The sequence below is a fragment of the Pelophylax lessonae genome, assembly GCF_965119305.1.
Source record: "Pelophylax lessonae genome assembly, chromosome: 8".
In the NCBI taxonomy this organism is placed as follows: domain Eukaryota; kingdom Metazoa; phylum Chordata; class Amphibia; order Anura; family Ranidae; genus Pelophylax; species Pelophylax lessonae.
In genome coordinates, this window is record NC_138775.1 from 236,731,865 (window position 1) to 236,748,410 (window position 16,546).

At 43.5% G+C, this 16,546-nt stretch overlaps 2 protein-coding genes across 4 annotated transcripts in view; one reads left to right on the plus strand and one right to left on the minus strand.

Annotated features, from left to right (window-relative positions):
* FAM151A (family with sequence similarity 151 member A) overlaps positions 1-6,372 on the plus strand; it is a 34,290-nt gene extending 27,918 nt beyond the window's left edge. For both annotated transcript variants that reach the window (XM_082266198.1, XM_082266197.1), the window contains exon 8: positions 5,700-6,372. In XM_082266198.1, coding sequence (XP_082122324.1) covers positions 5,700-6,366 — 667 coding nt within the window. In that variant the 3' untranslated portion in view covers positions 6,367-6,372. The remainder of the gene's footprint in view (positions 1-5,699) is intronic.
* A 9,134-nt stretch (positions 6,373-15,506) lies between these two features.
* The window catches only part of ACOT11 (acyl-CoA thioesterase 11), a 70,489-nt gene continuing 69,449 nt past the window's right edge, over positions 15,507-16,546 (minus strand). For both annotated transcript variants that reach the window (XM_082264890.1, XM_082264889.1), the window contains exon 16: positions 15,507-15,727. In XM_082264890.1, the coding sequence (XP_082121016.1) occupies positions 15,566-15,727 (162 nt within the window). In that variant the 3' untranslated portion in view covers positions 15,507-15,565. The remainder of the gene's footprint in view (positions 15,728-16,546) is intronic.

Here is a 16,546-nt window from a genome sequence, read left to right on the forward strand (position 1 = left end):
AGCTTCCATTTATAACAAGAACATGGGGGTGCCCTAAGGTAGTGTATTATATAAATGCAGTGAAAGAGAAGGAGAGAGTGTGTTTTACATCGATCAGTCATACCATTATGACCACCCACCATAATCCGTCGAGGCATGAACTCCTCTAGACCTCTGAAGGCATGCCGTGGTATCTGGCACTAAGCTATCAGTAGCAGATCCTTTAAGTCCTGTAAGTTGTGAGGTAGACCCTCCATGGATTGGACTTGTTTTTCCAGCACATCTTACAGATATTCAATTAAATTGAGATCTGGCGTATTTGGAGGCCAAGACAACACTTCAAACTCGTTGCATTCCTCTAACTAATCTTGAATTCATCAGACCAGGCTGACTTCTTCTATTGCTTTGTGGTCCAGTTATTAAGCTTACACGCCCATTGTAGGCATTTTTGGTTGTGGACATGGGTTAGCATGGGCACCCTGACCAGTCTGCGGCTATGCAGCCCCATACACATATTGCAATGTGCTGTGTGTTTTTTTTCAGAACCAGCATTACCTTTTTTCAGCAATTCGAGCTACAGCACCTCTTTAATTAACTACATCCCATCCGCGCTACAGCCTATATACGGCTGCAGCGCGGACTCGAATTTTCGGGAGGCCGTTTTTAAACGGCCTCCCAGAAGCAGAATCCCCGCGCGCTCCCGCGAGCGCGCATCGGGGAGAAACTGTGTCGGCCGTGTCCCTTGGACACGGCCGATCACAGATCGTGGTGAATGGCCAATCACAGCGGCCATTCACCACGTGATCGGACCATCCAATGAGAGATGATCTCATATGTAAACATATGAGATCATCTCTCATCGCCGGCGCTCCTTCCTCACACGGAGCCTGCAGTGTGAGGAAGGAGGGGGAGCCTCACAGCGCTGGGGACACAGAGACATGTAATCAGGGCACTGATCACCAGTGCCCTGATTACTGCAAGGTAAAAAAACATACACACATTGCCCCCAACAGTGCCCACAGTGCCCGCCATCAGTGTCCCCCATCAGTGCCCACAATCAGTGCCCATAGTGCTGCCAGTCAGTGCCCATCAGTGCCTGCTCATCTAGGCACTGATGAGCACTGACTGGCAGCACTATGGGCACTGAGTGTGGGCACTGATGGTGCTGCCCACCAGTGCTCATCAGTGCCACCCGTCAGTGTCCATCAGTGCCATCCGCCAGTGCCCATCAGTGCCGCCTCTCAGTGCCCATCAGTGACGCCCGTCAGTGGCGCCTCTCAGTGCCCAGCAGTGCCGCCTCTCAGTGCCCAGCGTGCCACCTCTCAGTGCCACCTCTCAGTGCCCAGCAGTGCCGCCTATCAGTGCTCATCAGTGCCGCCTATCAGTGCCGCCTATCAGTGCCGCCTATCAGTGCTCATCAGTGCGGCATATTAGTACCTCCTCATCAGTGCCCATAAGTGCCACCTCATCAGTGCCCATAAGTGCCACCTCATCAGTGCCACCTCATCAGTGCCCATCAGTGCCGCCTCATCAGCGCACATCAGGGAAGGAGAAAAATTTATTTTCAAAATTTACTCGCAGAAAATAAGAAAAACTTTTTTTTTTTTTCAAAATTTTTTGTCTTTATTCTTTTTTTTTGTAAAAAATAAAAAACCCAGAGGTGATTAAATACCACCAAAAGAAAGCTCTATTTGTGTGAAAAAAATGATAAAAATTTCATATGGGTACAGTGTAGCATGACCGCGCAATTGTCAGTCAAAGTGTGACAGCGCTGAAAGCTGAAAATTGGCCTGGATGGGAAGGGTGTTTAAGTGCACAGAAGGCAAGTGGTTAAATCATACTGCACAGGAAAGCCTTCGCTTCCCATGTGCATCAATGAGCCTTGGCTGCCCATGGCCCTCTTGCTGCTTCACTGGATCTCATTCCTTGGACCACTTTTGGTAGGTCCTGACCTCTGCAGATCGGCAACATCCCACACAAACTGCAGTTTAAAGGCCCGTACACACGTACCGATCGTCGGCATACAAACGTCGGTGGACGAAGGATCTGCCGATTGTACGCGTGTTAGTATGGTGCCTCCGACAGATGTCTGCGCACAATCCGCGGACAAAAGTCTTTCGTGCAAACATGAAAATATTTGTATGCCGACACCAGAACGGACGATTGTTCGCCTGTCAGTACACAATTCGGCCGACAGACCGCAGATTTGCAAGACTGGGCATGCTCAGAAAATAGAAAACACAGGGAAAGTTAACCATTACATGACATCACTTCTGCAGTCGGCGGACAAAATTCTTGTGCTGTCCTTGTGCTGTCTTTGCACTTTTCAGCAGACACCGACATCCCGGGGAGAAAAGAGGAACATTTGTAAGCCGACCATCGGTACGTGTGTACGGGGCTTTAGAGTTGCTTTGACCCAGTCATCTAGCCATTATAAATTGGTTCTTGTCAAAGTCGCTCAAATCCTTATGCTTGCCCATTCCATTTTTTCTGCATTCAATTGTAGAGCGCACCCCCTTAGGGGATGCTGGTTTGCCTCAGATCCCCCCCCCCCCAAATTAGTGCAACAGCAGCTAGGCACACAGCAGCATCCACTCTTCTGGCTCAGTGAACAGTCTAGGTGGGTTGCCTTTTCAATTTGTTGCTGAATACTTTGGGTAAGGCATAGGGAGCTGTGGGATACCCCAGGAACACAGAACCGCAATCAGACGACACTCTCCACTTTATCACAACAGCTTGGCCGGGGCCATCTTCCATCTGACTCCCCTGCTGGAGTGGCCCATGTCTACTTATGGGGTTGTCTCAGCCCCATGCAAACCCATCTCTGGGGATTGGGTGAGGCCCCATACAGTCAGGTCCATAAATTTTGGGACATCTACACAATTCTAATCTTTTTGGCTCTACAATGGATTTTAAATGAAACAAACAAGATGAGCTTTAACTGCAGACTTGCAGCTTGAATTTGAGGGTATTTACATCCAAATCAGATGAAAGGTGTAGGAATTACAACAGTTTGTATATGTGCCTTCCACTTTTTAAGGGACCAAAAGTTATGGGACAATTGGCTGCTCAGCTGTTTCATGGCCAGGTGTGTGTTATTCCCTCATTATCCCATTTACAAGGAGCAGATAAAAGGTCCGGAGTTCATTTCAAGTGTGCTATTTGCATTTGGAATCTGTTGCTGTCAACTCTCAATATGAGATCCAAAGAGCTGTCACTATCAGCGAAGCAAGCCATCATTAGGCTGAAAAAAACAAAACAAACCCATCAGAGAGATAGCAAAAACATTAGGTGTGGCCAAATCAACTGTTTGGAACATCCTTAAAAAGAAAGAACGCATCGGTGAGCTCAGCAACACCAAAAGACCCGGAAGACCATGGAAAACAACTGTGGTGGATGACCGAAGAATTCTTTCCCTGGTGAAGAAAACACCCTTCACAACAGTTGGCCAGATCAAGAACGCTCTCCAGGAGGTAGGTGTATGCGTGTCAAAGTCAACAATCAAGAGAAGACTTCACCAGAGTGAATACAGAGGGTTCACCACAAGATGTAAACCATTGGTGAGCCTCAATAACAGGAAGGCCAGATTAGAGTTTGCCAAACAACATCTAAAAAGCCTTCACAGTTCTGGAACAACATCCTATGGACAGATGAGACCAAGATCAATTTGTACCAGAGTGATGGGAAGGGAAGAGAAGAGTATGGAGAAGGAAAGGAACTGCTCATTAACCAAAGCATACCACCTCATCAGTGAAGCATGGTGGTGGTAGTGTCATGGCGTGGGCATGTATGGCTGCCAATAGAACTGGTTCTCTTGTATTTATTGATGATGTGACTGCTGACAAAAGCAGCAGGATGAATTCTGAAGTGTTTCAGGCAATATTATCTGCTCATATTTAACCAAATGCTTCAGAACTCATTGGATGGCGCTTCACAGTGCAGATAGACGATGAGCCGAAGCATACTGCGAAAGCAACCAAAGAGTTTTTTAAGGGAAAGAAGTGGAATGTTATGCAATGGCCAAGTCAATCACCTGACCTGAATACGATTGAGCATGCATTTCACTTGCTGAAGACAAAACTGAAGGGAAAATGCCCCAAGAACAAGCAGGAACTGAAGACAGTTGCAGTAGAGGCCTGGCAGAGCATCACCAGGGATGAAACCCAGCGTCTGGTGATGTCTATGCATTTCAGACTTCAGGCTGTAATTGACTGCAAAGGATTTGCAACCAAGTTTTAAAAAGTGAAAGTTTGATTTATGATTGTTAATCTGTCCCATTACTTTTGGTCCCTTAAAAAGTGGGAGGCACATATACAAACTGTTGTAATTCCTGCACCGTTCATCTGATTTGGATGTAAATACCCTCAAATTAAAGCTGAAAGTCTGCAGTTAAAGCACATCTTGTTTGTTTCATTTCAAATCCATTGTGGTGGTGTATAGAGCCACAAAGATTAGAATTGTGTCGATGTCCCAATATTTATGGACCTGACTGTACATATTTATGGCAGCTCCTCCTAACCCCCGTCCTCTAGTTCTATAGGGTTCTCCAAACTTCCAGACACTGGGGGGAGGCACCAGAGAGCTGCCACGAGAAGTCATTAAGCCCTGGCCTCTAGTAACCCTGAACCAATTCAATGAGTCAGGTTATTCTTGGCCAGAGTATGCTTTTTCCTACTCTTATTACTAGATACTAGTACTATTACTCTTACACACTAGATGGTACCACACTTACTTTATATAAACTTAAAAAATAATTTTGGTTGGAGGTGGAGCTACTGTTTAAGAAATGAGAACAAAATAGTAAAAAGTAATAAGACATTTATCATATCCTCTGTTGCTCAAAATATGAAAGCATGAACATTATATTAGCGCTAAGAAGTTGTGAACCAGTAGAAAGTGTATAAGTTATCCATGGGACAGAAGAACTTGTGGGTTCTATGCTCCAATAAAGTGCCTGGGCTAGCTTTTGGCTTTACTGTCCTCTTCATCCTAGATACTTAATAGAAAAACAAGAGGGGCGCACTAGCCTTGTGCATTATCTTAAGGCACCATTTATTCTGATAGAGAGGGTATACCTCTCTAAACACAATAGAAATTGCATCTGCTATGTGGTGTCATCCAGGTCCTCAAAACGAATTAACACTTCAGCGATTTATATACCTGTGCCTCTTGTTGTTTGTGAGTATATGTCTCTATGCTTTATTTTGCTAAGAAATCACTTTGAAAAACATCCCCTAGCATTTCTGGCTGTGGCCATCTTGGCCATCCAAGGGCAGATGATTCATGTAGCATTTACTTCCTGGAATCCATCTGCCTTTAGCACAGGCATGCAGACAGGAAGGTGTGTTTAGCTGAGAAAATCCTGATGACTCCTGAAAACTAGAAGTTAACTGAATAAATGTAAGGAAAGTACATTTTATTTACTTGTTTTAAACTTTTCTTATCTATTTACTAATGCTAGCCACAAAAGGATTAAAAATAGTCAATGTTGGTTGAGAGAGTGAAGTTCAGATAATGCACAGGGGCTGGTGCACCCTTCTTTGTTTATCCTCTATTGCTCAAACCTGTCTTACCAGCTCATCTAGCTCCTTCAGTCATTGATAATATGTTTCGGAGAAAGTCATGTAATACTCCTAAAAGCCTGAGGATATGTACAGGCATCTAAATAATAATGCATATCCCATCTCACACAATTACAATGTTCTTTGTGTTGCAGGTAGCTTCGGAATGCTCACATTTCAAGTCGAAGTTCAGTTGGTCAGTTCAACTCTTATACCGGTGGTGGTGGTTGCCCAATCATCTGCTACACTTCCTCTGGAAGACTGTCTTAAGCTGGTGATTGCTTCCGCTCTCCCATGGGGTGTCTATCTGAAACCTAAAGATCATGTTTCTCTCAATGAGACTTTGCGTCTACTAAATAGGCTAAACAACGATAAACTGCTGTATGTTCCAGTGTGGATCAGCATGGAGATATCTTATGGTAGTTTCAGCACACCAGGATATATCAAAGGAGAAGACTTCATCAGCAGCATCAATGACATTTTTCCAGGGGTCACCATTGCCCCTAGATGGCCTCCTGAGAATCTGGATAATGGATACACAGACCCAATGGTGCTGGATATGCTAAAGCTCTTTGAAGGGGTGTGGCAGGATGTGTCCTTCCAACTGCAGGCGGTGGCTCTTGGCAAGGGTTGGCTAAGCACTATCCATCTTTTGAAGGCCTCCACTACATACACACTAACTGTAGAGCATACAAAAGACCAGGGGACATTCATGGAAGGATACCATGGCTTAATAACTATCAGAACACACACCGCAAACAGAGTTTATTACAAACTATCCCCAGATTATTACTCTTCCCTTATGTCAAGCATCTACACCACATAGAAGAAAAATCTTTCAATACCTGCAATTAATGTATAATTGGATGTATATTTTTGCACAAACTCTTTTAAATTTTTTCTCAAAATGTTTCCACAATCAGTTAGCTGGATTAAAAAAAGATATTTAGTCAGAAAAAAAGTATTGTTTGTTGAGATTGAAAGGTAGATGGGGGAGGAACCTGAGTAAGGGGTACTGTCAATTGCACAAATGTTTTGAATAAAAGATGTTGGCAGTTTATACAATGTATTCAAAATCCTTACAATAAAATCTAATTTTATTTAAAAAAAAAAAAGATTCTTTAAAGAATTAGTTAAAATGCAAGTAATCATGTTAACTACAAAAGCAAAACTCCAGACAAACAGTTTAAAGTACTGTTCAACTGTTTTATCTGCCATAGTGCTTCTATTTCTAATGATTCGCAAATTTCCCAAAACCAAACTTATGTGATTGTGATTTACATACCTCTGTCATCAGGTGTAACTAGAACCTTCAAGAAACCCTGAAGGGCCCCCTGGACCCCTGGCCGGGGGGCCCTTCCCTTCAAGCCTGGGGTTTTTCCCACTGATCCTGGGGCCCTTTATTACAGTTCCGCAGCGGGCCCCCTTCCTGCCATCTTGAGGCCTTCGCACAGTGGTGGAATGCCAGGGCCGGTTGCAAGTGTGACCTTTGCGATACTGGAAGTTCACCCACTGGTGTCAGTAGTTTTTATTTTTTGGTATTATAATTGTATTGTTTTTTATCATTTTATTTTATTTTTTTACAATGTCACTGACTATGACTCTGTCCATTCAGGAAGGAGCTGGTAAATTACATATTTACCGACCCCTTCCTGGTTCTCTATTGTGACACATCCCCTGCAGCATCCGGCAGGAGAGGGAAGGGAGCATAGTGGGGAGGGGGGGGACACGGGGAGCACACAGGGGCCCAGAGACAGCAGAACACAACAAGTGAACTGGGTAGGAGGAGTGGCGGGGCAGCATACAGAGGAACCAATCTCCCCCATTTTCTTCCTGCAGCTACAAGAGGAAAAAAGGAGGACACTGATTTCTCTACATGCTGCCCCCACCGCCCCTCCTATCCAGGTTTACAGGGGAGCCGCACAGGCCACCTGGAGCATGGGGCCTGGTTGCAATTGCAACCCCTGTAGTTACGCCCCTGTCTGTCAGGCTACAAGCCATTAAGAAAGTAGAAATAAAGCGCCCCGTGAAGTTATCCTATTGGCATTGCTATCCCACTATACTGTAATGATATTGGTGTAGGTGATCTGGTTGCAGACAGTGTCTGTATCACCGAGAATCTCCACAGTTTCCTTGGTTTATAATGTACTACCGCAAAAATGTGAATTGAAGTGCCACACGACTGCACAACAGTCCAGATACAGTTTTATAACAGTAAAAAAAGGAGGTCAGATGGTCAGATGAACAATCAAAACGCTCTTAGCCCAGATGCAGGACCCAGGACCCATGAAATAAGTGTGCTACCCTTTTGATTGTTTGTCTGACCTGTTTCTTGACGTTGGGAAAAAGCAGCTGTAAAAACGTGCTTTTAGTAGCTTTTTCCATTAGCGTTATTGCACGTTTGGTCACAGTAGCTTTTAGCAGCGTTTTTTTCTGCCTCCATTCAAAATCAATGGTTCCCTATGGGATCAGGGTGATCCGACTTGCGCTGTGAGAATCTTGAGGGGGAACTCCACGCCAAAATGCGGAAAAAACGGCGTGGGGTTCCCCCCCAGATTCCAAACCAGGCCCTTCGGGTCTGGTATGGAATTTGAGGGTAGCCCCATGCCGAAAAAAAGACGTGGGGGCCCCCCCCAAAATCCATACCAGACACTTATCCGAGCATGCAGCCCGGCAGGCCAGGAAAGGGGAGGGGAGGAGCGAGTGGCCCCACCCCCCCTGGACCATACCAGGCCACACACCCTCAACATGGGGGGGTGTGGGTGCTTTGGGGCAGGGGGGGCTCTGCACCCCCCACCTCAAAGCACCTTGCCCCAATGTTGATGAGGACAAGGGCCTCATCCCCACAACCCTGGCCGGTGGTTGTGGGGGTCTGCGGGCAGGGGGCTCATCGGAATCTGGAAGCCCCCTTTAACAAGGGGGCTCCCCAGATCCCAGACCCCCTCCCTATGTGAATGGGTATGGGGTACACTGTACCCCTACCCATTCACCCCATAAAAGGCAGTGTGTGTAAATAATGACAGGAGACGTTTTGGAAAGTTTATTAAAAATCTTCATCCGGTCTTCTCCCTCTCCGGTCTTCTGCTCTTTTGCTGTCCTCTCTTCTTGTCTTCTACTCTCCGGTCTTCTGCTCTTTTGCTGTCCGCTCTTCTTGTCTTCTCCTCTCCGGTCTTCTGCTCTTTTGCTGTCGGCTCTTCTTCTTCCTCCGGTCCTCCGACGACGACGACATCTCCGGTGATTTTGCCGGTCTCCGGTCTCTGCAGCTTATTATATAGCCATTAGGGGCGTGGCCGCCAGATGACATCATCGGGAGACCTTGCCCCCTTATGTCACAGATGACGTCATGCATGTATATGCAGCTTTATTTCATGAAAGAGCAGTATGTATAGCAAACTTTTACAAAGTATTTGCAATACTCAACAAGCTTTGAGCTTCTAAAGCACCCTTTAGCTCGAGTTTGAGATGCTAAACACTAATCTTAATAGGAGAGAGTGCGGTTAGTTTTAATGTCAGTGTTGTTGGGCTTTTGTTTGCATTAGAATGGCTGCTATTTCCATCCAAGTCTACAGGAATGCAAAAGCAGCTGGAGAAGGTCAACTGCAAGTCAAATTCATCTGCCATGAATTCTGAATGATCTCAGAAGTATCTGAAACAGATGTTAAAGCATGCTGCACTTGTCCATCAAATCTCGTTGACACAGGCTCTAAATAAGCTGCTAGCCAGGTTTTCAGTAAGTTTTAGTATTATCAGAAATGTGTTGAAAGCCTGCTGAAGCCTTGTTTGAAGTGACAGCCAGCACTACCATTTAATGTGTTTATTATCTCCCAAATGAGAGCTGAAGGGTGCTTCAAAGGCTTCAAGGAAGCGGAGTGAAGCTTGCTAAAAAAGGCTTTGCAAATTGATCTATAACAAAAAGTGCAGCGCTATCAAATATGGATTATGAAGAAGATATCGAGGAGAGCAGTCCACAGGTGAAAATTATGGTGAAGCATGCACAAGATATAAACATTCAGTGCTCTTCAATGTGCTGGTAATCCTCCACCCAGTCTCATTAGCCTCTCACCTCACACTTAGCCCCTGTGTCACCAGACGGGCTAGTAAGACAAACTTTATCCAAGGATATCACAAATATAGATCAAATCAGTATTCCTCTTCATCAGAAGATAAGGCTCACAGGTAACAGATCACAGGTCCATAAAGCGGGTCACAGGTCCATAGGAAAACAAAGGTCCGGACATAGTGCATTACCGCAATAAATTACTTTATTGAACATAGCATAAAATCATAAAAATTACCTTGTAAAGCACTATACAAGTGCATGTGATGAGCAGATTGTATTACACACAGCGGTCTCGACCGCAATGGATGGCGGGTGACGTCACCGGCCCCTCCCCCTTCGCACGCGTTACGTCCCACTGCACGGGACTCACCGGCCCCTCCCCCTTCGCACGCGTTACGTCCCACTGCACGGGACTTCCTCAGCTCCCTAGCTGAGGAAGTCCCGTGCAGTGGGACGTAACGCGTGCGAAGGGGGAGGGGCCGGTGACGTCACCCGCCATCCATTGCGGTCGAGACCGCTGTGTGTAATACAATCTGCTCATCACATGCACTTGTATAGTGCTTTACAAGGTAATTTTTATGATTTTATGCTATGTTCAATAAAGTAATTTATTGCGGTAATGCACTATGTCCGGACCTTTGTTTTCCTATGGACCTGTGACCCGCTTTATGGACCTGTGATCTGTTACCTGTGAGCCTTATCTTCTGATGAAGAGGAATACTGATTTGATCTATATTTGTGATATCCTTGGATAAAGTTTGTCTTACTAGCCCGTCTGGTGACACAGGGGCTAAGTGTGAGGTGAGAGGCTAATGAGACTGGGTGGAGGATTACCAGCACATTGAAGAGCACTGAATGTTTATATCTTGTGCATGCTTCACCATAATTTTCACCTGTGGACTGCTCTCCTCGATATCTTCTTCATAATCCATATTTGATAGCGCTGCACTTTTTGTTATATATTTGTTATTGGGACTTTTGGTTTATTGATCCTTTAGTGCATAGCAGCTTTCTATTATATTATTTTATACAGTTGCGCTGAATTTTTATCTATTATTATTTGCAAATTGATCGTAAGAGTGTTTAGACCTTGTACTCATGAGCTGCAGTGTGTATAAAGTTGGAATTCTCGAGTTTTAGATTTAAAATTTTGTGTGAACTTTTTCATTCTTGTAATGTTTGTTTGATTTTCTACTGGTTAATGGGGGTCACAGCCATGATAGTTTTATATTGTAGTAACAAGAACATTTTAAATGAGAAGTTCACTTTAAAAAATAAATAAAATAAATGTACATTTTTTTACTTTTTATTACTTTTTTTTTGGAGCCTGTAAAGCACCCTTCAGCTCTCATTTGTACGGGTAAGCTGATACTCCCTGACAGGAATGAACTACTACGGTACTCCACAGCACCGTGGCGTGGTAGTTCATTGAGATCTACAAGCTGACAGGAGCAAAAGATAAAAAAATAAATAAATAAAAAAAATGAAAAAAAGTAAAAAAAAAAAAATGAAAATTGAAAATACATTTTTTTCACCGTTTCATTTTTTTGGTTTGTAGCGTCATTGGTGGACATACTCTGATAGGTGTTGGCAGCAATCACAGAGGGCCTTTATTTCAGGCCATTGAAAGAATTTTGGTGAGATTATGGTGTATAGAGTTTTTTTTCAGATTTGCGCTAAACTCATCCTTTAAGATGCTGGATGGAAAATGTTTCTTGTTTATTAAAGCGGAACTAAAGCTACCGCTTTAACAGGTTTCAAAAACATATACAGTATCTCACAAAAGAGAGTACACCCCTCACATTTTTGGAAATATTTTATTATATTGTTTCATGTGACAACACTGAAGAAATGACACTTTGCTGCAATGTAAAGTAGTGAGTGTACAGCTTGTATAACAGCGTAAATTTGCTGTCTCTCAAAATAACACAACACACAGCCATGTCTAAACTGCTGGCAACAAAAATGAGTACACTCCTAAGTGGAAATGTCCAAAATGGGCCCAAAGTGTCAATATTTTGTGTGGCCACCATTATTTTCCAGTACTGCCCTAACCCTCTTGGGCATGGAGTTTACCAGAGCTTCGCAGGTTGCCACTGGAGTCCTCTTCCTCTCCTCCATGTTGACATCACGGAGCTGGTGAATGTTAGAGACTTTGCGCTCCTCTGCCTTCCATTTGAGGATGCCCCACAGATGCTCAATAGGGTTTAGGTCTGGAGACATGCTTGGTCAGTCCATCACCTTTACCCTCAGTTTCTTTAGCAAGGCAGTGGTCGTCTTGGAGGTGTGTTTGGGGTCGTTCTGTTGGAACACTTCACTGAGACCCAGTCTCCGAAGGGAGGGGATCATGCTCTGCTTCAGTATATCACAATACATGTTGGCATTTATGGTTCCCTCAATGAACTATAGCTCCTCAGTGCTGGCAGCACTCATGCAGCCCCAGACCATGACACTCCCACCACCATGCTTGACTGTAGGCAAGACGCACTTGTCTTTGTACTCCTCACCTGGGTGCCGCCACACACGCTTAACACCATCTGAACCAAATAAGTTTATCTCGGTCTCATCAGACCACAGGACATGGTTCCAGTAATCCATGTCCTTAGTCTGCTTGTCTTCAGCAAACTGTTTGCGGGCTTTCTTGTGCATCATCTTTAGAAGAGGCTTCCCTCTGGAATGACAGCCATGCAGACCAATTTGATGAAGTTTGTGGCATATGGTCGCCCTGACAGGCTGACCCTCCACCCCTTCAACCTCTGCAGCAATGCTGGCAGCACCCATACGTCTATTTCCCAAAGACAACCTCTGGATATGATGCTGAGCACGTGCACTCAACTTCTTTGGTGGACCATGGCGAGACCTGTTCTGAGTGGAACCTGTCCTGTTAAACCGCTGTATGGTCTTGGCCACAGTGCTGCAGCTCAGTTTCAGGGTCTTGGCAATCTTCTTATAGCCTAGGCCATCTTTATATAGAGCAACAATCCTTTTTTTCAGATCCTCAGAGAGTTCTTTGTCATGGGGTGCCATGTTGAACTTCCAGTGACCAGTATGAGAGAGTGAGAGGGATAACACCAAATTTAACACACTTGCTCCCTATTCACACCTGAGACCTTGTAACACTAACGAGTCACAGGACATTTTCATTTAGGGGTGTACTCACTTTTGTTGCCAGCGGTTTAGACATTAATGGCTGTGTGTTGAGGTATTTTGAGGGGACAGCAAATTTACACTGTTATACAAGCTGTACACTCACTACTTTACATTGTAGCAAAGTGTCATTTATTCATTGTTGTCACATGGAAAGACAATAAAATGTGAGGGGTGTGTTCACTTTTGTGTGATACTGTACATCCCCAGCATGCCAGAAATGCTAACTGTCACGTTTGCTTGTTACATAGTTTGACAGTTTGGTTGAAAGCTATGTAACTACCGTATCAAATGGCTGGTGACATAATTGATCACATCTGCAGCACCATGGAGGTTGCAAATCAAACAAAGGCTAAGATAGCAGCTTCCTTGGCTGAAAACAATAGGAGGGTTATTTTTTCAGTTTTAATTTAAAGAAACTCTGTGATCTACATTTGGGAAAAATTGTTCATATTGTAATGCAAATGTGCTAGGCACAAAATAAACCCATTTAGTATGACTGGGAAAACTATTTACATAGCAGGTCTGGATTAAATTTTAAGGACTTTTAAACAAAATGAGTTTGCTTAATGATGGTGAGATTGAATGCCCTGACTAATGACTTTTGGGAAATTCTACTGGGGCATAGACAACTCAGGACCCAGCTGCATCAATGGCCTTAAATAGAACCCAAATATAGTTATATGGTTACTAACACACAAAAACATGGGTTTTCATTTCACAACTTATGTTTTTTTTTTTTTTTACTTCAAATTGTATGTTCTCGCTTATGTATATGGCATTGGAATGTAGAATGTAACAGTGACATTTAAGGCCACCTGTCCCTATGAATCTTAATTTGTTTGACAGATGAGGCCCCAGTGTTGTCTGTGACACGCATGGAGAGCTTAGTGGAAAAACATGCAGAAACTCTGTGCCAAGTCATACATTTGTAGGAACAGCTTGGGGATGGCCCCTTCCTGTTCCAACATGACTACACGCTAGTGCACAAACAAGGTCCATAAAGACATGGAACAGCAAGTTTGGGGTGGAGGAAGTTTACTGGCCTGCACAGAGCCTTGACCTCAACCCAATAGAAAAGCTTTGGGATGAATTAGAGTGCAGACTGCGAGCCAGGCCTTCTCTTCAACATCAGTGCCTGACCTCACAAATGCACTTCTGGAAGAATGGTCAAACATTCCCATAGACACACTCCTAAACCTCATGGGCAGCCTTCCCAGAAGAGTTGAAGCTGTTATAGCTGCAAAGGGTGGGCCAACCCAATATTGAACCCTACGGACTAAGACTAATATAATGTATGTTTTCAGTCAGCAGAAAGGGGTTAAAATAACATTAACCTGTAAAAATAGTACTTGCCTCTGTTGCCAAGACTCAGGATAAACTATTTTAAAGCTGAACTCCAGGATAAGTATTGTCTGAATACAAGAGGCAAGTGTATTCTTACTACTTGCCTTGTGTATGTGAAGTAATCCAGTGTAAAACTTTGCCTCTGTGCAGAAGCTTCCTGTAATAAAGACCGGTCACTGCTACTCTTTCCTTGTGCAGGGTGACTGGTCTTGCCTCCACCCCCTATTCTGAAGGCAGCTTGTAGTGGGAGGACCTGCTAGGCCCCTCCTACAGCTCTGCTCTCCTCATAGGCGGTGTACAGCACAGTGATGATGTCATCAATACATCTACAACATAATAACTGGGCTTGCAAAGGCATTTTGTGCACACAGAGGGGATTTATTTTCTTTATAGCTATTGAGGAATATTTGTCAATAAAGGTTTTTCTGCCCACAATTGATGGTTAAAGTCTTGCTGCGTTTCATTTTTTCGTTTTGAGTGTATTACATGCAGCGAGTCTGAAACAAATGCATAATACAAAAGCAACACTTTTGGATGGTTACAGAATGAGTTTAATATTTTTCTGTATTCAACAAATTACACTGTACACACAGACAATATCTGTATCTCATGCAAAAGAACACTAACATCAAAGCCCTTCCCCTCCTACCAAAAGTAAGTGTTGTCTGTGCAAAAGATATTAGAGTTTTTGAGAATGAAGACCAAGCCTTAGCTTATTATCAAATAATGCAGGAGCACATAGGCATTGGTGATGGTGATCACTTACTAAAAGCAGCGATTGATCACTATACCTGGAACAAATGGCTCCCTATGGTTTGAGTTACATAAGTAATATGTAGTAGTGAATAAATCACAAAATAATGTCAAATGTGAGATCATAACCGATTGAATAACTACTACATGCTACTTATAGAGAGCCATTCATGCGATGTGCGTAGCAATCAATAGCTATTCTTTATGAATTAGGTAGATGTAAAACCTGGCTGAATGCCATTAGGAATGCTAAAGCACTGCGTATAAGAAAGAATTGTCATGTTTTCACCTTTTATTCATCTCTTGTATCTCAATGCTGCGGTTTTTCGGCAGGCTCTTCCTTTCTACACAGTTTGGCTGTACGTCAGGAATTATTTTAATGAAAGATGCAAATTTAAAATATTGGAAGTTACTTTAAATTTACTTTAACAAGTTAAAGCTTATGAGATTTTAGTGACTGGATTTACATATATTTTCGTCACTAAGCTATGATATTATTATTACTACTACAACTATTTATATAGGGCTGACAATTTACACAGTGCTTTGCATACTGTACATTCACATCATCTACATGCCCCTGCAGTATGTATGTTGTCTATCAACTACCGAACTACCCTTCCCATTTTCCAACAAGGTAAAGAGGTGGAAGCTGTCAGTACTTTATAAAGATTATATATATATTTCTATACAGTTAGAGTAATATAAAATCTGTCTCCTATTGTTCTGGTGTGTTGAAATCTCCTGCAGAGTCCTTTGTGTTCTCAACCAGAAACCTCTCGCAGGCTTGATACGTGCTGGCGAAATCAGAGGACAGTCCAGCAATGTTGGTTGTTAATTGTGAGACGAGGCCGGGTGTAAACTGGTTATAGTAAGACACCTGTTGAGTGAATTACATAAACAGTACCAGTTATCAAGGGTAATGTAATTTACAATAAATTCTGAGATATAGGAGATACTAAAAACTATGATTGCTAGCCTAATTCTATTCTCACTTATACCAGAAAGTCCCCATCAGTGATGAACCTTTTCAAAAGTTTATGTGCTCTGGCTCTGGTATTGGATCTCATGTATAAACTTTAATAGGTATGTCTATCCAAAATTAAAAGAGAAAAAGCTTTGGCTGGAGTGGGGTTCCTAATGCCATCTGGGGCTCAGTAAGAGAGAGTTACTTTCACTTCCGGTTGACAATGTTTCACCAGGCAACAAGCGAGGGGAACACTTAATCAGTAACACTGACACTTTAGCAGAGTGGGGGAAGGCTAGAACCCCAATCAGATTTGTATTGCTGTCTGTGTCCCCGTTGCAGATTTTCACTAACTTTGTCTGGTAAAAGCATAGTCAGCAGGACCCCTCTAACAGCACACTGGATAGCATTAACCACCAGCAAGGGATTCCAGCCTCTCCACTCTATCCAAAAGTAAAAAAAAAAAAAATTGTCTGACCTGCCTTTAAATTATAACTAAATGCAGACATTTTGTTCGTCCTGGATGGGATGGGATGGAGGGGGGTTACACACCTGCTAGATTTTTACTGAGGTCTGTGACCTATTGGGGAGATTCACCCTCTCTATTCCTCCTGTTTATCACAGAGAGTGAAAATAAAAGAAAATCCCAAATTTTGGGTTGCCAGTAGAACTGGAATAGAGGGTCAATCTTTCATTGGGGACATTAACTGTGGCAATATGGTGACAACCAGG